Here is a 20,431-nt window from a genome sequence, read left to right as displayed (position 1 = left end):
ATGATATAACAGCCAATTCTCCTCAGGGATCAATAAAGTACTATCTATCTTCTAATCTGCCTGTACATACTTAATAATTTACTATGGAAACACAACCAGTCTGACCAGTAACCAGAGAGCAGTGGCCACAGAGAGAGAGAGAGAGAGAGAGAGAGAGAGAGAGAGAGAGAGAGAGAGAGAGAGACTGTTTTGGTTCGTGGAAACACAGTCAGAGTGAGATGTCTTTGTTTTCTTCGTCCTCTCTGCTTCACGTTAGTTGTCACAGAATCGTTTTCTGAAGACAATGTCTCCCTCTGCTGGTCAGGAGAGGGAGCTTTGTAAAGGAGGACAGAAAGATAGATAGAATATGCCTTTTGTTGTTTGTAAATCTGTTGGTTTCAAACGCTTTTCTGAATTGTGAATTTTTACATGCATCAAGTTTTATACATATTTTTCCACTGTTTCCTTTCTGTGATAGTGTTCTGAATATATTGTAAATCAACGTCAGGATTCATACTGTGCTTTAACATGTCCATGCTAATAATTACTAAATATCAAGGTATTTTGAAATAATAAAGTCCTTTGATTTGAATTTATGAGTCTGTGACATATTCTAATGTGCTGTCACATCTTGACTCCTCCCATCTGTTTCGGTCTATCCAATCACGTGCTGAGATCGGGATGAGCTGGCATTAAACGCCGGAAGTGTTTACAACAGGAAGCTAGGCTAACAAGCTAACTACATTGACAGGGCAGAGTGTTTAAAGCTCAACAGCAGCGTCAGGACCGAGTTTCTCTGAGTTTGTGATTTTCTGAGGTGAGTGTGACTAATGACCGGTGCTCTGTTTGCAGAGCCTCTTCAAGTTAACATCTGCTAACTACTTCAGCTTGCTAACTCAACTCTAACTATTAGTTACTTAACTTCGCGTTTAGTGCCTGGCGCGAATTTATCCTCATGTTGTTATTAAAAGCAGCGGCGACAAATATCTTAACATTACATATAACTGAGAAGCATATGGACACACAGTTTATGTTAAACTATTGTGTCTAATTCAAAACAAACACGTTTCCAGCAAGTAGACGGAGCCTACAAGCTAGCTGGCTAAATCTGGTTCAGGAAATACACGGGGGAAGTTAGCATGCTAGTTCAGGTCTTAAAAACGAGATCTTTCCTGTCAAATTACAGCTAATAGACGTTAGCAGGATGGTTCTGTTCCAAGTTACGAAACGTTGTTGACGGGGGCCGCAATTGATGTAGTTCATTCCGCTTCAGCAATAGAAAACGTTTAAAATGAGTTGTCAGATCATTATCAGAGAATAGACCTTGTTTACTGGATGGCGAACATGTAGCTTATTGTTTATTTGTGTTTATTTGAATTAGTTATCTTTATGCTCGTAAAGAGTGAATCTATATTTTCTTCTTTTTTTTTTAAACATTCTCTGTCTAACGTTACACGTCACTCGGGCTGAGTGTGAACACACTCCGCAGTCTGACTGTTAATTTGTGTTTTAATGTAAACAGAAACAGATGTTCAGTTGGAGTGTTAGCTGGTGTTGCAGCATTGCATGACACAGCTGCTCTGAGCTGCCACACCCCCCCTACACACTGACCCAGGAACAGTTAGCCAGTGCAGTGAGCACTGAGGCGTCACTGGTCAGCTGATCATCCTCAGAGGGTTAAAGGCACTGTGACACTACTTTAAATTCATTTAGTTGTGAAGTATTGTCCCCTCTGTAAAGTCAAATTTCAGAGTTTCAACAATCAAGTTTTTCATTTTTTATTGCAATTTTATTTAATAAAAAAAATGAATCCACAACCAGTCTGATAATCAATCAGTTGTCTCAGTAATTTTTCATCACTATTTCATCCTTTCTCTGGTTCAGCCTCTGATATGTGAAGATCTGCTGCTTTTCTTTCTTTTGTTGAAAATTGTTGACTTTTGGACTGAAAACGCGTTTGAAGACATCAGATTGTATTCTGGGAAATTTACGGCAGTAATTGGCTTTTTTCACTATTTTCGGATATTAAAAGACCAAATGATTAATCGTTTAATCAAGACAATAACAGGTTAACTGATAGCTGCAGCCCTAATTATTAGTATTTATTGCAGTGTTGTTGGATTCTGCAGGTGTGTGTACGTAATAAACTGCTAACTGAGTGTATTTGTGTAGAAAGCTGTGTTGTTGTTGGCTTTATTCTCTGAACAGATCGTCCTGCTGTTCCCAGAAACTTCAGACATGAACTTTGTTTGTTGTCGAACCGTACAGACGAGTTTCTGAAGGCCAAAACGGCATTTTAATATATTTGAGCTGAAGCTGCCGACATTTGTGTCTCAAACGTTCACCTTTAGACCCAAAGAAAAAGTAACCAGGATGACTTTCCATTTTATTTATTTATTGTGTTTTATTTTATTTTATACACATTTAATACCTGAGGAGGAATAAAGAAGGAATCTTCTGCTGTAACTTGTTTTCAAAGTTTGGTAAAGACAGCGTGAGAACTACCTGAAATGACAGAAACCATCTTTGGGGAAAATGTATTTGATGTGTACTTTGACTTGTTGGTTCGGTCCATGTCCCATCTGCTAACATGGAGGGGGCGGGGCTTATGACCTATACTGCAGTCTAACAATCAAAAGTGTTGATGAACGGCTGCTCGTCTCTTTATTTCAGGCTCTGTTGTTCCTCTCACCTGGTCTGAGGTGTGTTTTCGTGTTTCCTGTTCAGGAGTCAGGATGAGTCTGCAGTGGACGGCCGTGGCCACCTTCCTGTACGCTGAGGTCTTCTTTGTCCTGCTGCTCTGCATCCCCTTCATCTCACCTAAGAGGTCAGTACGCAACTGTCCCTCTGCCCACCTGTCCCTGTCCCTCTCCTTAAATAGCAAACATGAATGCATTTATTATTAATTTCACTGTAACATGCAGCACTTCTGAACAGAAGTATTACAGAATGAATAATAACATGCAGGTTCCTTGGACTTTTATTGCTCACATATGAGACTAAAAGTATTAAAACCAGAGAGGTGTTGCAGAGCTTCAGCTTCAGTCTTTCTGAAAAAGCGTCCTGTAAACGTGGAGTTGGATCCGTGAGAGGAAGCGTTAGCAGTTCAGTGAAACATTGAGCAGCTCTGTGTGAATGTGATCAGATTAAAACCATCAGACCTCCTGACTGAAAACTGACACGCTCTGATTAACTCAGCACCCAGAACAGAGACTTCACTGATCCCAGAGCTGATGTCGTTTCCACTGGACTCAGTGAACTGATCACAAACTCTGAGACAAAAAAGAAATAGACAAACACGACACGGCAAATTGATGAAAATGTAAAATGACCTTTAATCAGAAGCAGCCGGTTCAATATACGAGATAAGATAAGATAATCCTTTTAATTATTCCTCAGCGGGGAAATTCACACTGTTCCAGCAGCACACAGGATAGTGCGATAGAGACACAAGTAGAAAATCAAGATATGATAAATAAAAACAATAAAGATGTTATAAAAAAAAAAGCTATAGAAGGTAAAGGGATTGTACTGTATTGCACCATTCGTTACACATTCAGAGATATGTGGATTGTCCATTCATCTGTGATGAGGCCGACAGTTGCAGAGTCATCGAAGAAGTTGTGCAGGTAGAACCAGGAACACACCAGCAGTTTAAAGATGTTTCCAATCATTTTTAGATTGTGTGAATTCAAAAGTGCATAACAGAAGTTTGTTGTAAAGAGCATTTTAATAGACTGGATTCAACGTGCATGATGATGATGATGATGATGATGATGACCACCGTTACAGCTCTATTCAACACTGGTGACTGAAGTTCTTTAGTCGGCTAATAAAACGGTGAATGTTCCTCATTGGTGTTATTTCTTTTTTGTGTTTTTCTGACTTTTAATTTGGTTTTCAGATCTAAAACCAGCAACAAGTGACAGAAGCACAAATACAGCCAAACATAGAAAGACTGTGTGTGTGTGTGTGTGTGTGTGTGTGTGTGTGTGTGTGTGTGTGTGTGTGTGTGTGTGTGTGTGTCTCCAGACTTACTTGCTCTCCTCTTTTTCTCTTAACTTTCCTGAATGATCTCAAGTGGTTGCTCTTCTCTGGAGAATCAGATCTCTGCCAGGTTTTTAACAGTTTGTTGCTGGTTTTGTCAGATGTGTCTTTTCTTCTGTCCGGTTGTGCTGCTAGATGGAGCCAGAGCTCCAGGTTTACCGGCATGTCATGTGTCTCTGCTGTATTTCATATTTTCTCCTGGATTTTAATGTGTGTTTGATCCTCCAGGTGGAATAAGATCTTTAAGTCTCGGATCATCCAGACCATCGCCCTCTATGGAAACACTTCATTCATGGTGGCCATCGCCATCCTCGTCTTCCTGCTCATCGGTACGTGTGTGTGTGTGTGTGTGTGTATATGTAGTTTTCATGTTCATTGTGTTGTTGGAAGATTATCATCAGTGATGTTAGAAAACACCAGCTCCTCCTGCACTCGTGTAACAGTGGTGCTTTGACCTTTGACCCTGAGAGTCCACGGTCACTAAGTCCCCCCCATTTTTAGGGACAAAAAACATTTGATCAGATCCCACTCATAATGACGCCCCTCACCACATCGTCCATCTTACTCAAATACTGAAGACGCTCTGACTGATGTTTCACTGTGAAATGTAGAAGCTCAGTCAGGCCTGTATCTCTCACACACACACACACACACACACACACACACACACACACACACACACACACACACACACACACACACACTCACCTGAATTGGCCATATTGTCTCAAATTAAAACAAGAAACTAAAGTATGAAACATTTTACTGGGAAAAAAACCTCACTTTCATTAAAGGGCTCTTTCCTAAAGTTTTATCCACATTTTGATTGAAATGGTTAAATATGAAGAAACGTTCACATCAAAGCTTTTCCTGTCAGGACCTCCTGCAGCGTTTAATATAATCTAATGAAGACTGGCTGTGACTGAAGTCACTCCCTCGTTCACGGCTCTCTCTAACAGACACTTAATAGTTGACCTTTCAGACACTCATCATCATCATCATCATCATCATGTGTAGAGTCGCCTCTATAAGATGTTGCTGCGTTGCATTGTGGGATTGTTAACAGAAAGTAGTGTGTATGTCATGGACCTTTTTTGAGGGCAACATATAGTGGACACATTTAAACACTCAGACACTCAAATATCAGAAATCAGAAATACTTTATTGATCCCCGGGGGGAAATTACACAACATTATAATGTCAGACAGTAAATATGGAGTGAGTTCAGACTCGACCGCAGAGTGAAGGACAAGTTTCTAATTTTCTGTTAAAATGAACTAAATAAAAAGACCATCATGTGAAGCAGATCGGCTCTGAAATGAAAGTTGTTTGACTGTTACATGAAGAAGAGACTTCAGGTTGTAGGATACTGTGTGTGTGTGTGTGTGTGTGTGTGTGTGTGTGTGTGTTTGCAGATGCGTTCCGTGAGGTGAGGAAGTACAGCGTGACGGAGAAGGTGGATCTGACCAACAACCCAACGGCCATCGAACACATCCACATGAAGCTGTTCAGAGCTCAGAGGAACGAATACATCGCCGGCTTTGCCCTGCTGCTCTGCCTGTGAGACACACACACACACACACACACACACACACACACACACAGCGACAGGCAGACTGATCTAAATGCAGAGGAATTTTACAGTAGGTTGGAAAGAATGAACAGCTGTGTGTTTGTCAATGGAAACACACACACACACACACACACACACACACACACACACACACACACAGTCACTGTACAGTGTAAATCCTCCATCCTGATCCTGATTGGACAGAGTTCAGAGGTGTTAATCTGTCTTGGTCCCTGATTGGCTGACCCCTCAGGCAGGGTCAAACAGGAGTTAAATCTGATTGGTTCAGGGCTCTGTGACTCGGCGTGTTGTTATTGGAGGACAGCTTGTTGTTGGCTGAGAAGTTACTGACTGATTATGAAACAACTTGTTTCTTGTGTTCTTCACTACAGACCAAACCCGACTTATTAATGAAGACAACAGTACAAACTTTCTTTTTACTTGTGGAACAACGCAAACACTGGAACTCCAGCTGAGCAGCACTAAACATGGCTGCCACTTTAATGTCATTCACATTGAAGCTTTATTGAAATAAAAAAACAAACAAATTATAAGAAGGGAAGCCGCTGACCGATGTCATTATCGACACACACACACGTAATAATATAATCTAGTACAATGAAGGAAGAGTTCCAGATCATCTGTTGTGGGAATCAGTGAATTAGCTACTCGAGTCATCGACTTTGACAAATCAGATCAAAGTGAGCGTTCAGACACGCTGCTCAAAATGAGTCGTTTTCAACCTGTGCACGTTGGCTGCGTGCTGCCCGTAGGGGGCAGCAGTGTTGGTCGGGCCTCAGTCTGCAGCAGCTGCTCCATGACTCACCGCAGCAGTGCAGCATGTGATGCAGCAGCTGCTGAAACACAGAATCCAGGAAGAGGTGCTCCAGCATTTAGACCGAGCCCTCCACAGACCGTCTGCTGTGATCTGGGACTGTGACTCAGAAGAAAATATGGAGCACAAGTTTGTGGAAAGGCTGAAGTGCTGGCAGCTGATCAGATTATTTTAGGCCGGTCACGCTACTGAAGGCCATATTTGGAACTGAGAGTCTGCAGACATCTGAGAAACCTGTCTTTTTTTGTCCAAACAAAATCCTCAACAGTAGGTCAGTGCTGGAAACTGTTTAGATATCCAGCTGTCGCTCTGATCCAGAGAGACGTCTGTGATATTTGCAGAAGAATTAACTTTAGTTTTCAGACCAGCAGCCTGACATATCTGTTGTTGTTGTTGTTGTTGTTGTTGTTATTATTACACCGTCCTGCTTCCCCAAACACTCACTACAGCTCCACATGTGGATTCATCCGCTGCTGAAAATAGTCCCCAACAGATGCACCTGCTGTTAGTTTGATAAAAACTCCAGCGAGCAGCTGTTGGAGGGAATGACTGAGCCTTTTAAACATGAAACTATATATTTGTGAGGAGTTTTTAAAGATTGACGTCTTCAGCAGGAACCAATGGGCTGAGAGCTGAGAGCCACAGACAGGAAGTGAGACAGGACTGAGGGACGGACTGACAGGTTGCTGGTTTGAGTCTGAACATGAGGTTTGATGACTAAATGTAGAAACAGATGCATAATTATTCAATCAGGAGTACTTTTATATGTCTGGAGTTAAACAAAAACACCACACTGGTCCAGCAGCTCACTGACTGCAGGAATGGGGGCAGTTATCCTGTATTTTTGCCCCCTGCAGCCCCGCCCACCCTGCTGTGAGTAACCATTACATCACAACCTGTCAACGCCACTCACAGCATGTACAACACGTACAGCACACACACCTCAGCTGGGAAATGTCAGAGGTAACTCAACGTGTGTGTGTCTGTGTGTTGTTACTATATGTGTATAGATATGTGTGTGTGTGTGTGCAGTGGTGAACGGCTATATTAGGTTGTGTATGATGTGTTGATCTGTCATACACTAGAGTATACATACATACATACACATATACAACTGATGATTTGTTTCAGGGCTCAGGTGGTGTGTTGTTGTTGCTGGATCAGCTACCGTACTGCTGGATCAGCTACCGTACAGCTGGATCAGCTACCGCACAGCTGGATCAGCTATCGTACAGCTGGATCAGCTATCGTACAGCTGGATCAGCTATCTTACAGCTGGATCAGCTATCTTACAGCTGGATCAGCTACCGTACAGCTGGATCAGCTATCTTACAGCTGGATCAGCTATCTTACAGCTGGATCAGCTATCTTACAGCTGGATCAGCTATCTTACAGCTGGATCAGCTACCGTACAGCTGGATCAGCTATCGTACAGCTGGATCAGCTATCGTACCGCTGGATCAGCTATCGTACCGCTGGATCAGCTATCGTACAGCTGGATCAGCTACCGCACAGCTGGATCAGCTATCGTACAGCTGGATCAGCTACCGCACAGCTGGATCAGCTATCGTACAGCTGGATCAGCTATCGTACCGCTGGATCAGCTGTCGTCAACATTTGTCATGAATGAAGTTTTAAAATGTTTAGAGAGACTTTTGGTCAGATTATTACTGAAAGTACAGTTGAGACGTGTTGAAACATAGTCTACTACAAGGATTAATGGATTTAATGTGTCCGTGCGATGAAGTTAATCCATGACGCTCCCTGCCTGGTAAACAGCCAAACTCCGCACCTGCAGTTTGTAGGGTTGTCACTTCTTCAAAAGGTCAAGTTTGAACAATTGTGTAACCCTGATGACATTGTGGGATAAAACCCTCACCAGGGCCAGATGGGTTCAGGTCCCCCACCATGCTGTCTGTAATAAACACACCACTAGATCTTCAGAGTCTGGTACATATTATTGACTATGCTCCACCTGTTGTGGGCCTTGTAGCATGTTTCCACCTCTTGGTTACATTCTGTACCTTCTGACACCAATGTTTCTGTCATGTCATGTGCTTTCCATCCAATATGCCCATTTCCTGAAAATGATGGTGTCTACATCTTCCCACTGATGCAGAGTTTCTACGTCAGCGCTCGCTAACACTCCCTTGATTCAGACACTGTTTGAATAATATAATATAATTTGTATCCTGCTAGATTTAGCAAAAACAGCTAACTTGCTGATACACTGGTGTTTTATCTAACATTCCTCAGGCCTTCATCATGTTCACTGTCTCGTCAACATGTCCCTGAGTTTTCAGTTCTCATTCACTATAATATTTCAGCTTATTACTAGATTTAAACTCTTTACTAGAAAAAAGTTTTTTAAAGATCATTTACATCTCTTTAGGATCATTTTTCATCCTAATACATAGCAAAAAATATCACACATGATGTTGTACATCTCACATCACCATGACATCATCAGGGTTATTTTCTTGAAAAAGTGCCTCCCAGAGACGAAAAACATGAGAGAGAGAGAGATCTTCACAGGGAGATTAACTAACCATGTAGAGTGCCGCCATAGACTGTATATAAAGATGGCCGACACATCTCCACCCCCCAACTGTATACGGCTGCTGCCATCTTGCGCTGGTGACGTCATTTGGAGTCTGCGCAGTGGGGATCAGGGGGTGGAGTCACAACACCACGGTCAATCTCAGCTGTCAATCATGATGTCGAACACCCGTTTTTATAGCATCACATAACAAATTAAAACCACACTGATCAGAAAACAAACATCAGCGTGACAGGAACTACCTAAAATGACAGAAACCATCTTTGGGAAACATTTATTTTAATTTGTGATATTTTTTTTTTTAGTTTGAGATGTTATGGCTTCACTTTCAGGGAGCTGTCGTGTCGTCCATCTTTATATACAGTCTGAGTGCCACTCGTATGACTTTAGCCTCTCAGTGACCTTGCCGTGTTGAGCCTTTAGGGTGTGTGACCTCACTGACCACTGTGTGTGTGTGTGTGTGTGTGTGTGTAGGTTGCTGCGTCGTCTTGCCACTCTGCTCTCCCAACAGGCCTCACTCATGGCCTCCAACGAAGCCTTCAAGAAGCAGGCGGAGGGTGCCAGCACTGCCGCCAAGAAATACATGGAGGACAATGAGCTGCTGCAAGAGGTCTCACACACACACACACACACACACACACACACACACACACACACACACACACACACACACACACACACACACACACACACACACACACACACACACTCGGGTAGAGATGAGCTGCTGAACACAGTGGAGTATTTAGCAGCAAGAGACAGATGTTATGCTGCTGTTTCTCTAACTCACCAGTCAGGGGCAGTACTGATCTGCAGCTGCTGAGCTGAACCCAAATAAACACTGGACATATTCACAGAGCAACACATAACACACACACTGTGAGTCTCATTCACAATGTGGACACACACACACACACACACACTCTTGTTTACTTAGGTCACTTTTGGAGACATTACATAGATTACATTCATCTCCTGGAGATTTACCTTAACCACTGACCCAAAAATCAGCTGGTCTGTAGTCTGAAATGCGTCCCTGAAGAGAGAGAGACACACACACACACACACACACACAGGTAATCTGACCTGGTTTGTCTGGGATGAAGAGATCACCAAGTGCTCACTGCTAAAAGGAGAAATTGCCTCATCTGCATGTGACACACACACACACGGTTCATGATTTACAGGTTCCATGTTGTGTTTCTCAGTTTTGGGAGCTCCGTGACTTCATGTGAATGTTTCCCATGGGTTGGGAGTTGACTCAGAGTCACGCTTTGTTATGTTTTCAGTACAGCAGAGAAAACAAAACAAATGAGGAATTCAGACGGTTGTTGTGACAGATTGTGATGAAGAGAAGTTTCGAGGGCGTTTTTACCGTCATGTTGTTTAACGTTTGAACCGCCAACACTCCAGTACGCCCAGAGCCGCGGGGGGTCATTTTTACCCCCTGCCGCAACAGCGCCAGCAATCACAAAGATGGTATTTCTTGAAGCAGTTGAGTTGTTCAACAATGTTTTTTAAAATAATAGCCAAAATAAGACTTACAAAATAACTATTTAAAATTCAGTTTATGGGGTTTATTAATTATTATTGCTTCAAAAACGTCAAATGCATTTTAAAATCTATCACTAAATTGTAGGTTACAACAACAAATGAATGAATACATTTAAATCATTTAATTAGCTCACTGTAAAAGAAGAAACCGATTTTTGGATAATAACGTGTTGTTTTATACCGAGAACAAAGACACGCAGCGCTCGCCGTGCAGGTCTCCACACTGCAGAGTGTACATGTTCTTACTTGGTTGAGCTAGTGCAGGAAACTAGCTCGGAACTGCTGAATGGGTTAGGTGTGCTGTTGTCTCTCCCCCACCTGTCTCTCCCTCACTCAGGTGTGCTGTTGTCTCTCCCCCACCTGTCTCTCCCTCACTCAGGTGTGCTGTTGTCTCTCCCCCACCTGTCTCTCCCTCACTCAGGTGGGCTGTTGTCTCCCCCATCACATTTCTTTGTGAACTGAACTCACCTGAAGTGTGTGAGGAACTCTCAGTCAGAGCACGTTCATAGGAACAACCTCAGGCCTTCACAATAAAAGCGCTGGAAACCAAACCAAAGCACAGATTAATATAATACTTTTTAAAAAACTTATTTTTATAACATTCTCAGTTTAGAAGTGAACATGAGATTCACGTTAATTTGTTTATTAGCACTTCTATAAAGTTTAGTGTGTGTGTGTAGTGTGAGTGTCGTGTATGGTATGTGTGTGTGTAGTGTGTGTAGTGTGTGTGTGTGTGTGTAGTGTGTGTGTGTGGAGCCTGAAGGTCAGGTATGTGCATGTGCAGCTGCAGACGACCTGCAGGAACACGTGACTCGTCTCTCTTTCTGACAGGATGGTTTGATTTCACTGCAGACAGTTACTCAAGGTGACGTGTGTGTGTGTGTGTGTGTGTGTGTGTGTGTGTGTGTGTGTGTGTGTGTGTGTGTGTGTGTGTGTGTGTGTGTGTGTGTGTGTGTGTGTGTGTGTGTGTGTGTGTGTGTGTGTGTGTGTGTGTGTGTGTCAGAGCTCAGCTGTTGGATTCGATTTAAAGGTGTTCCTAATAAAGCGGCCACTGATCAACTATTCGACTGACATTTGACTGACTTCACAGCTCTGCTCCAACTCACCTTTGTTTCAAGTCCTTTTCACTTCCTGATGAAGTCCCTGTTGATGTTGCCATGGTTACCAAATGATCTAGCATGAGTAGATCGAGGCCGACACCACTGACACAGATCAGGAGGCAGGTGGTTTAACCGTAGTTTTGGATTTTTACTGTTGAAATCAGTTTGGGAGCCTTCTTTCCAGGCGGTCTCGGACCGGTTGTTTGGTCCTGAAAAGATTCACATTTGAGAATCTTTTTTGCTTAAAAAATAGTTGATTGACTTTCTGTCGATGGACTGATCAGCTCTAAATACAAAAGAGAGAAAAGCTGAAAATGTGAGACCCTGGAGGATGGATGGAGGTTTGGCTCTGAATGACTGAAACACTTCACTCTCTGTTCCTCGACTCACTGATCCTTTCAGCCAAGGCAGATTTATTTGTGCAGCACCTTTCAACAACAGGGCAATTCAAAGTGCTTTACAGGCAATATAAAAAGACACACAAATAGTATCCAAAGGGATTAAAAGACTTTAAAATTAAGACCCATTAAACAGTAGAATAGAACTGCCAGATGAATCAGTATCCCCAAATGTAACTCAATAAAATGCTGTTTGACGGAGCGTACACGACGTGACAGAACAGCTGTGGTCAGAGTGTCCATGACATGATGAACCACACACACTGATCTGTAACGTGTCTGATGTTCAACACATTCGCTTCTCATTCAGTCAGGACGTTCTGTTTTATGTCTTCTTCTGCTGTAGTTGGTGAAATGTATGATATCACTGAGTTCCTCACGTAACCCTGCACTCTCTGTGCCAGGTGAACTTATTATCTGGTGAGCACAAGATAAAACAATGTTTTATCTTTATGGGACTTCAGGGGCTCTGACATTTATATATAACAGAGACGCCTCCAGCTGCAAACAAGGTGGAGGTTCATCTGCGTGGTTTGACACCACTGGGTATCATTGCACTCCTATAGTTTTTTGGAATTTGAAAATGGATGATGCATTTGGGTTGTGTGTTTGTCAGTGGTGGAATGTAACTAAGTACAGATTTACTTGAGTATTTTCTTTTCATGCCACTTTCTATTTCTACTGCACTCCATTTATCTGACAGCTTCAGTTACTTTACAGATTAAAAAACGCATGAAGAGTTCAAATCTGATGTTTTGTTATAAATGAAACGACAACAGTTTATGAAGTCCAGCTGAAACGATCAGTCCATTAATCAGTTAGTTGTTTGACAGAAAGTCGAAGTGATTTTCGCTGTAAAAACGTTTGCTGGTTCCAGCTTCTTGGATGTGATTTGCTGCTTTTCCTCTGAGCGATCTGAATAATTGTGATGTATTGTTAATAATGTGGAGCTTCGGACTGATGGCTCTGGGTCATCGTGTCTTGTTGATGTGTTTGAGTGGTGGCCTGTTAGTTTGAATAGTTTCTTTAAAGGTTTGTAGTTTCCCCGGTCCTCGAGGTGTTGTGGCATTTCTGAACCTGAGACCTCGTGCTGCTGGATTCAGTTCACAGAGCAGTAAAATCAGCTTTTATGGCTGAGCCTCCTCCGTTAAAGGTCTGAAGTTCAGCACCTGTTTCACTGCGTCACTCTGACTGAACACGATGACACTTGACCAGCTGAGGTTAGTGAGACGGATTCAGTCTGATTCAATAAAATAATTGACCAGCTCTACTGGCCAGAGAGTGTTATATCTGATACCTGCAGTGGTGGAAAGTAACTAAGTACATTAACTCAAATACTGTATTCAAGTACAATCATTTTGAGGTTCTGAAATGTAGATTTAGTTACTTTTCAGATTAATATTGAACTTAGACATTAAACACTAGTTTAAAAAGTTCCAGTTGAGTGTAAGTGTTGTCTCCTCGTTATCAGTTCCACCAATGAGACATTTCTGCTTTTTAAAAGTCTCTCATGGTTTCATTCAATCATTTTCAAATTAAACTCAAATTAAAATCTTAAATTAAGATTAGAGAAAAGTCCAAAAACTGAAAACACATTTGTGTATCAGAGCTTTGTTTCTTCTTCTTTGCTCTTCCATTAATCATCTCATGACCCTCAGATTTATCTGGTGACCCTTTGGAGGGGCCAGACCCCCAGGCTGGGAACCACTGGACTAAACTAGCTAACTGTATATAAAGTAGTTAAACGAGCTAACAGTATATAAAGCAGTTAAACGGGCTAACTATATATAAAGCAGTTAAACGAGCTAACTGTATATAAAGAGGTTAAACTAGCTAATTGTATATAAAGCAGTTAAACGAGCTAACAGTATATAAAGCAGTTAAACGGGCTAACTATATATAAAGCAGTTAAACGAGCTAACTGTATATAAAGAGGTTAAACTAGCTAACTGTATATAAAGCAGTTAAAGGAGCTAACTGTATATAAAGTAGTTAAACTAGCTAACTGTATATAAAGTAGTTAAACGAGCTAACAGTATATAAAGCAGTTAAACGGGCTAACTATATATAAAGCAGTTAAACGAGCTAACTGTATATAAAGAGGTTAAACTAGCTAACTGTATATAAAGCAGTTAAAGGAGCTAACTGTATATAAAGTAGTTAAACGAGCTAACTGTATATAAAGTAGTTAAACGAGCTAACTGTATATAAAGTAGTTAAACTAGCTAACTCTACATAAAGCAGTTAAAGGAGCTAACTGTATATAAAGTAGTTAAAACTAGCTAACTGTATATAAAGCAGTTAAGCAGGCTAACTGTATATAAAGCAGTTAAACTAGCTAACTGTATATAAAGCAGTTAAACTAGCTAACTGTATATAAAGAAGTTAAACAGGCTAACTGTATATAAAGCAGTTAAAGGAGCTAACTGTATATAAAGCAGTTAAAGGAGCTAACTGTATATAAAGCAGTTAAAGGAGCTAACTGTATATAAAGCAGTTAAAGGAGCTAACTGTATATAAAGCAGTTAAGCAGGCTAACTGTATATAAAGCAGTTAAAACTAGCTAACTGTATATAAAGAAGTTAAACAGGCTAACTATATAAAGCAGTTAAAGGAGCTAACTATATAAAGCAGTTAAAGGAGCTAACTGTATATAAAGCAGTTAAAGGAGCTAACTGTATATAAAGCAGTTAAAAAGGCTAACTGTATATAAAGCAGTTAAACTAGCTAACTGTATATAAAGCAGTTAAACTAGCTAACTGTATATAAAGCAGTTAAACTAGCTAACTGTATATAAAGCAGTTAAAGGAGCTAACTGTATATAAAGCAGTTAAAGGAGCTAACTGTATATAAAGCAGTTAAACTAGCTAACTGTATACTGTCATGTACAACAGTAACATGCAGCTCTAACATTGATGCGTTAACAATGTTAATGATTATATTTTATCAGTCAAATCAATTACTTTTACTTTTAATACTTGAGTAAAAGTTTGTAAGTATTATCGGGTGTTTTTACTTTAAGTAGGATTTTATATATATATAAATATATATATATATATTTGATATAACCAAACAAGTTGGCTTTATTTGACATTTTATAGAGATTTGCCATTAAAACATGTAACTGTGTAACTAACACACACACACACACACACACACACACACACACACACACACACACACACACACACACACACACACACACACTAAGCCATCAAAGAAGTGAAGGAAACAGTTTTGGGTTGAAACCAAAGTAAAATCTGAATTTATGAAACACTGGAAGTTCCAACATGAAGAGACAAAGTTTCTTGTCACTTTAACAAACAGAAGCACCAGAAAAGCAGAAGAAACATCAACGGACTGTGTGACTGTAGCGTTCACACAGACTGTCACCTGCCAGCCAATCAGAAAGCAGGATTCTCTGTAGCTACAGGGTGAAGGACTGACACAACGAGCAGCTGTCGCTCTGAGGTCAGGACCGAGAGGGTAGGAGGCGTTTGGTATGAACACCTGTTGCTCTCTGAGTGGGCAGATCCTAACTGGATCCAACATCTTCATGACTTCTTCTGCAGCTTTTCTTTTTATTGGATGTTGCTTGTACCTCCTTTAGACTAGTTCTGCACTGTGTACTGATACTGGAGAAGTACCCAGTAAACAAATCATTAGGGTAGATGAAGTATGGCATAATGAACCATGTACACTATTTGATATTGTACATACATACACTTCTCATACATATCTGTGGTCCTTACTGTTAAACTGTTATTGGATTGATTTTATTTTATAGATATTGTGTGTGTGTGTGTGTGTGTGTGTGTGTGTGTGTATATATATATATATATATATATATATATATATATATATATACTTTGTACTGCAACTGCTGCACAACAATTTCCCTTGGGATGAAAAGAGTATTTTATAGTAAAATCAGCCAGACAACTGAGCAGTTGGCAGTGGCCCTAGTTCATCAGGTCCACTGGTTATTTGCTACCTTTACTACAGTGAAAGTACTAGTACCACACAGTAAAAATACTGTCATTGCCTTGAGAATGTTCCTTCAGTAACTTCAGTCTTTGTGCATTTGAAGCACCGTGAGTTGATGAAGAGACTGAAATCTTTCTCCTTCTGTTTCAATAGAAACTCCGTGACGCTGGTGTGGAGGTGCCCGAGGCCGGGAAGAAGGGAGCGGGACCGCAGGAGGAGAACAAGACTCTGAAGGAGGAGGTGAAGACCCTGAAGGAGGAGCTGGACACCACCAAGAAAGGTAAGGTGGAGCTCAGAGCCTCAGGCAGGGCTCTGCTGGCTGTTCCTCAGTCCTGGTTCAGGACTAAAGGAGACCTGGTTTAACAATCAGGAAGCACACATTTAGTTTATTATTATTATTATTATTATTATTATTATTATTATTATTATAAGAGGAGACATTAAAGTGAGAAAAGGAGGGCGTTCAGACTGACAACAAATCTGTTATTACAATGCTATAAAAGTGTGTGTGTGTGTGTGTGTGTAGGGGGTTGGGGGGTGGGCTTCGGGTGAGAAGGTGGATCGTGGTCTCACCTGTGTTGTTTGTTTTGCAGCTCTGCAGAAGTCTGACAGTGACGTTCGTGCGATGAAGAAACAGGCAGAGAATCTGACGGTGGAGTACGACAGACTGCTGGACGAGCACAGCAAGCTGCTGGTAACACACACACACACACACACACACACACACACACACACACACACACACACACACACACACACACACACACACACACACACACACCTTGACCCATGCGCACCTTCAGTCCTCTGTAGGCTCTGAGTTGTACGATGTCGCCAGCACATCACTAAACAGATGATCGTGTGTGTGTGTGTGTGTGTGTGTGTGTGTGTGTGTGTGTGTGTGTGTGTGTGTGTGTGTGTGTGTGTGTGTGTGTGTGTGTGTGTGTGTGTGTGTGTGTGTGTGATCAGTGTAACAGCAGCTGGTCCACCTTAAATCAGCCTGACAGAGGACACGGGCGCGCACACACACAGTGAACATAGTTATGTAACATAGCTAGAAATACACACACGTGTGCGGTTGTGTGCTTGATATCGGGAAAGGGTTTGGATCTCTGAGCTGGTTTTGTGTAGGAACTGGTCTCACTGATTGGTTAGTCCTAATGTCACTCCAGATTGTAGCCTCATTAGTTTTATTGGTTGGAACTACCAATCACAGAGCACCTAACATGTTTTTACCTAGTAACAAGATCCTGATAGGACGAGACACCTTTCCAGCAGACGAAGCCGAGATGATTGAAACATTAAATAAAGAGTTAAAATGAAATAAAGAGATCCTTACTACAATCACATTTAACCTGCTGCCCCCCTGCTGACCCCCCCCCTCCCATGTAATGAACACTGCGGCCTGTAGGAGGCGCTCACACTGTGTTTTCACTGCCCTGTTCTCTGTCTGCAGGCGAGCAGCGACAAGAAATCAGACTGAGGAGGACGAAGACGGTTTCCAGCTTCTCCCATCTTCATCTTCGTCTTCATCTCCGTCCTCAACAAACAGCCCGCAGCTCCTGCATCCTCCTCAACGTCCTGCTCAGCGATGTGATGCCACTTCCTGTCTTTGGGATCAGCTGACGTCGCCGGGCTGCGATGGGTTTATTTGATGAGGTTTCAGAATGTGGGCTGTCTGTGAGCCTTCTGTTTCTAACTGATTTACTCTGATCGTTGTTTTTCCTCCTGCTGGAGACCAAAACTACCTGCACTTCATGTTTTCTGACGTTTTCTGCAGAAACAGACCAGTTTCATTCCAAAATCAATCGGAGGTTGGAGGTCCTGTACTGACGACTACAATTCAAACACATTGTGGATTCATATCAGGGTCAAAAGGTCCAAACAACTTTCCTCATAAATCACTTAATACATTTAGCCTAAAATGACAGATGTGTTTGGAATTAAATCCCTTAAATTATGAATGAATGTAAAGTGACTGGTCTCCAGTTTCAACCTGCAGCTGAATGAAACAAAATCATTTATTGATTTAAAAAGTCCTTTCAGACTCCCTGATTTCTATTGTAGACCCAGACCAACACTCACCCACGCAGTGAAATAAAAGACTGGCCAGAAGATCCACCAGACTTCTGCTCTGCTGGTACTCATGATCAGTCTTTGTTGTGATGAACACGTTTGATTTATGTGAAAGATTTTGTTTTTTTGTTAATGTTTTGGGGATTTCTGTTTCGGTTCATCAGTTAACGTTTGGTTTTTTGTGTTAAAGGGTCAATGTTTTGTTAAGACTGAGATGTTCTCTCTGTTCTGGAGACTATATCTCGTCTGAAAGATGTCAGTTATTGTTGAGATGGAAAGAAGCACAGTCTGAACAGCAGCTGTGATGGATTAAAACTGGACAGTAACTGTAGTTTCATGAGGAGCGATGTGATTATAACAATTGTACCAAACTCTGCTCTTCACATCTGTCTTGTCGTTGATGTTACGACCACGTAGTCTGGATTCTCTTGTATGTTTAAAAACGGCCCCCAGGGGCCCCCCAGCACAGGCACTACTTTGTGTCTTCCCTCTGATGCGTATTTGTGGAGGAAGCTCAGACAGATGCAGCTTTAGAGAACAACACAAGTTCCCACGGCGACCGTTCCGAGGCTCCATTCACAACATCTGCTTTTGTTTTGAAAATCTATGTCTGGTCTGGCAGCATGTGCGTCACCTGACAAGTTTTCTTGTCTGTAATTGGTTGATGTTGACAGATTTAGAAGTCTTTATAAACTGTTTCCCAGTGTTTTTCCTTTATTTTGGAGGGTCGGACGCAGCTGATGGAGGGTTGAGTCCACACAGTTCTCACCGGTTTACGTCTATTTCTTTTATTTTTATTTCCACTTTGTCCACATTCCCATCTTGCATGACAAATTATTTTGCTCCACTTTGGTGATTTTGTTTGCCTACAGAAACTTCGGTTTGTTACAGATCGCTGAAAAACATCGAACATGTAGGACTTATTATTTAAATCCTCATTATGTCTGAAACGGTTTGTTGAATGTGACGTTATTGTATTTTTATATTTAGGTTTTATCATGTGGTCACCGACTTGTTTCTCTGGATAATTCAGTTCTATCTTTAAGGGGAACACTGATAGATTCACCATAGAAACCTTGTGTGCATCATCACCTCTAATGCTTATGATGAGACATAAATATGTTTGTTAGCTGATGGCTAAAATGTTCTGTTTCAGTTATCACCTCCAATAAAGTGACTTTGGACAAGAATGGACAAAAATCTGATGTTGCTGATTTAATGGAGCTTCTGTGTTTATTCACCAACATCCAGACCAAACCTCATTCAAATTTTTCTGTATTTAAACATGTGTGTTGACAGAAACTAACGCTTCTGCATTTCATTTGTTATTTTTGAAGAAAATCAAACTTGTCTTTCTAGAGGGCGCTGTTCACAGAGGATCATGGGAGTTCAGAGGTGAACTGTGTCTGGACGCATCAGTCAAGAAATGAAGTGTGAAAACAGAGTGAGCAGGTATCGTGTTTTTGTCTGTTTAATGTTTTTAATGTTGATGGTCACTGAGGAAAAAAACACAAAACACGACATTTTTAACATTTTCCAAAGTGAAGAAACAAAAAACAAATGAAGGGGAAACAGCACGAGTATGAAAATCTATGGAAGCCAAACTATGTTACTCACTGATGATTTAATTATTTTGCTTCTTCTCAAAATACTGAGACTTCAAAGTTAAGGACACTGTTTTATACTACTATTATTTGCTGAAGTACCAGTGAAGGCGTCACTTTGGGCTCTGGGTCATTGTGACCAAACGATCGATTGATTTAATGGGGAAAATAATCAGCTGATTCATCCACAGTGAACTAATAATCATTAGCTGATAGTTCAGAATGAGCTCCACCATTAATGATGAGGAATAATCCTCTAATGACAGAATCTATAACAGAAGGACAGACACAGGAGGACAGTCACAGGGGGACAGACACAGGGGACATCTGACTGCTGGAAGACGTTAAGGACATTTAGTGATTATACTCACAGGACTTTTACTGGAGTTAGTATTAGTACGTCTTCCCCGCTGCACAGTTCATACATGTCTCCCCTCTGTCTGTCTGTCTGTCTTGTGTCTAAACATAGCGTCCCAGCGTCGCCTCCTCTCGGTCTTAATAAGGCAGCTGTTGGTCTAAACGGCATCAGAAACCGGTTTGAGCTGCACTGCCGATCCTCTCCACCATCTCACCAGATCAACTTTCACAGCCGACCCGAGCGCCTTGTGTCTAAAACCGCTGACAGGAGAACGTCTCAGGCCAGGAACTTTTTTTAGGCCTTCAGTATTTCTGTCTTCTGCTTCCTGGAATTTCAGACTGCTTTAAAGGTGTCCGCCCC

The 20,431-nt window shown here is 41.5% G+C and overlaps 1 protein-coding gene across 1 annotated transcript; it reads left to right on the top strand.

The window, feature by feature from the left end:
* The first annotated feature begins 723 nt into the window (after nt 1-723).
* LOC139307115 (B-cell receptor-associated protein 31-like) lies at nt 724-19,299 on the top strand. The gene is made up of 8 exons (XM_070931000.1): nt 724-796; nt 2,707-2,806; nt 4,255-4,355; nt 5,442-5,586; nt 9,469-9,604; nt 16,187-16,313; nt 16,627-16,727; nt 17,490-19,299. Exons 2-8 carry the CDS (start codon nt 2,715-2,717, stop codon nt 17,514-17,516), a joined length of 729 nt encoding a protein of 242 aa, XP_070787101.1. The 5' UTR covers nt 724-796; nt 2,707-2,714; the 3' UTR covers nt 17,517-19,299.
* The last annotated feature ends 1,132 nt before the right edge of the window (nt 19,300-20,431 follow it).

The sequence above is a fragment of the Enoplosus armatus genome, assembly GCF_043641665.1.
Source record: "Enoplosus armatus isolate fEnoArm2 chromosome 8 unlocalized genomic scaffold, fEnoArm2.hap1 SUPER_8_unloc_1, whole genome shotgun sequence".
Lineage (NCBI taxonomy): Eukaryota > Metazoa > Chordata > Actinopteri > Centrarchiformes > Enoplosidae > Enoplosus > Enoplosus armatus.
This window is presented reverse-complemented; position numbering and strand designations above follow the sequence as displayed.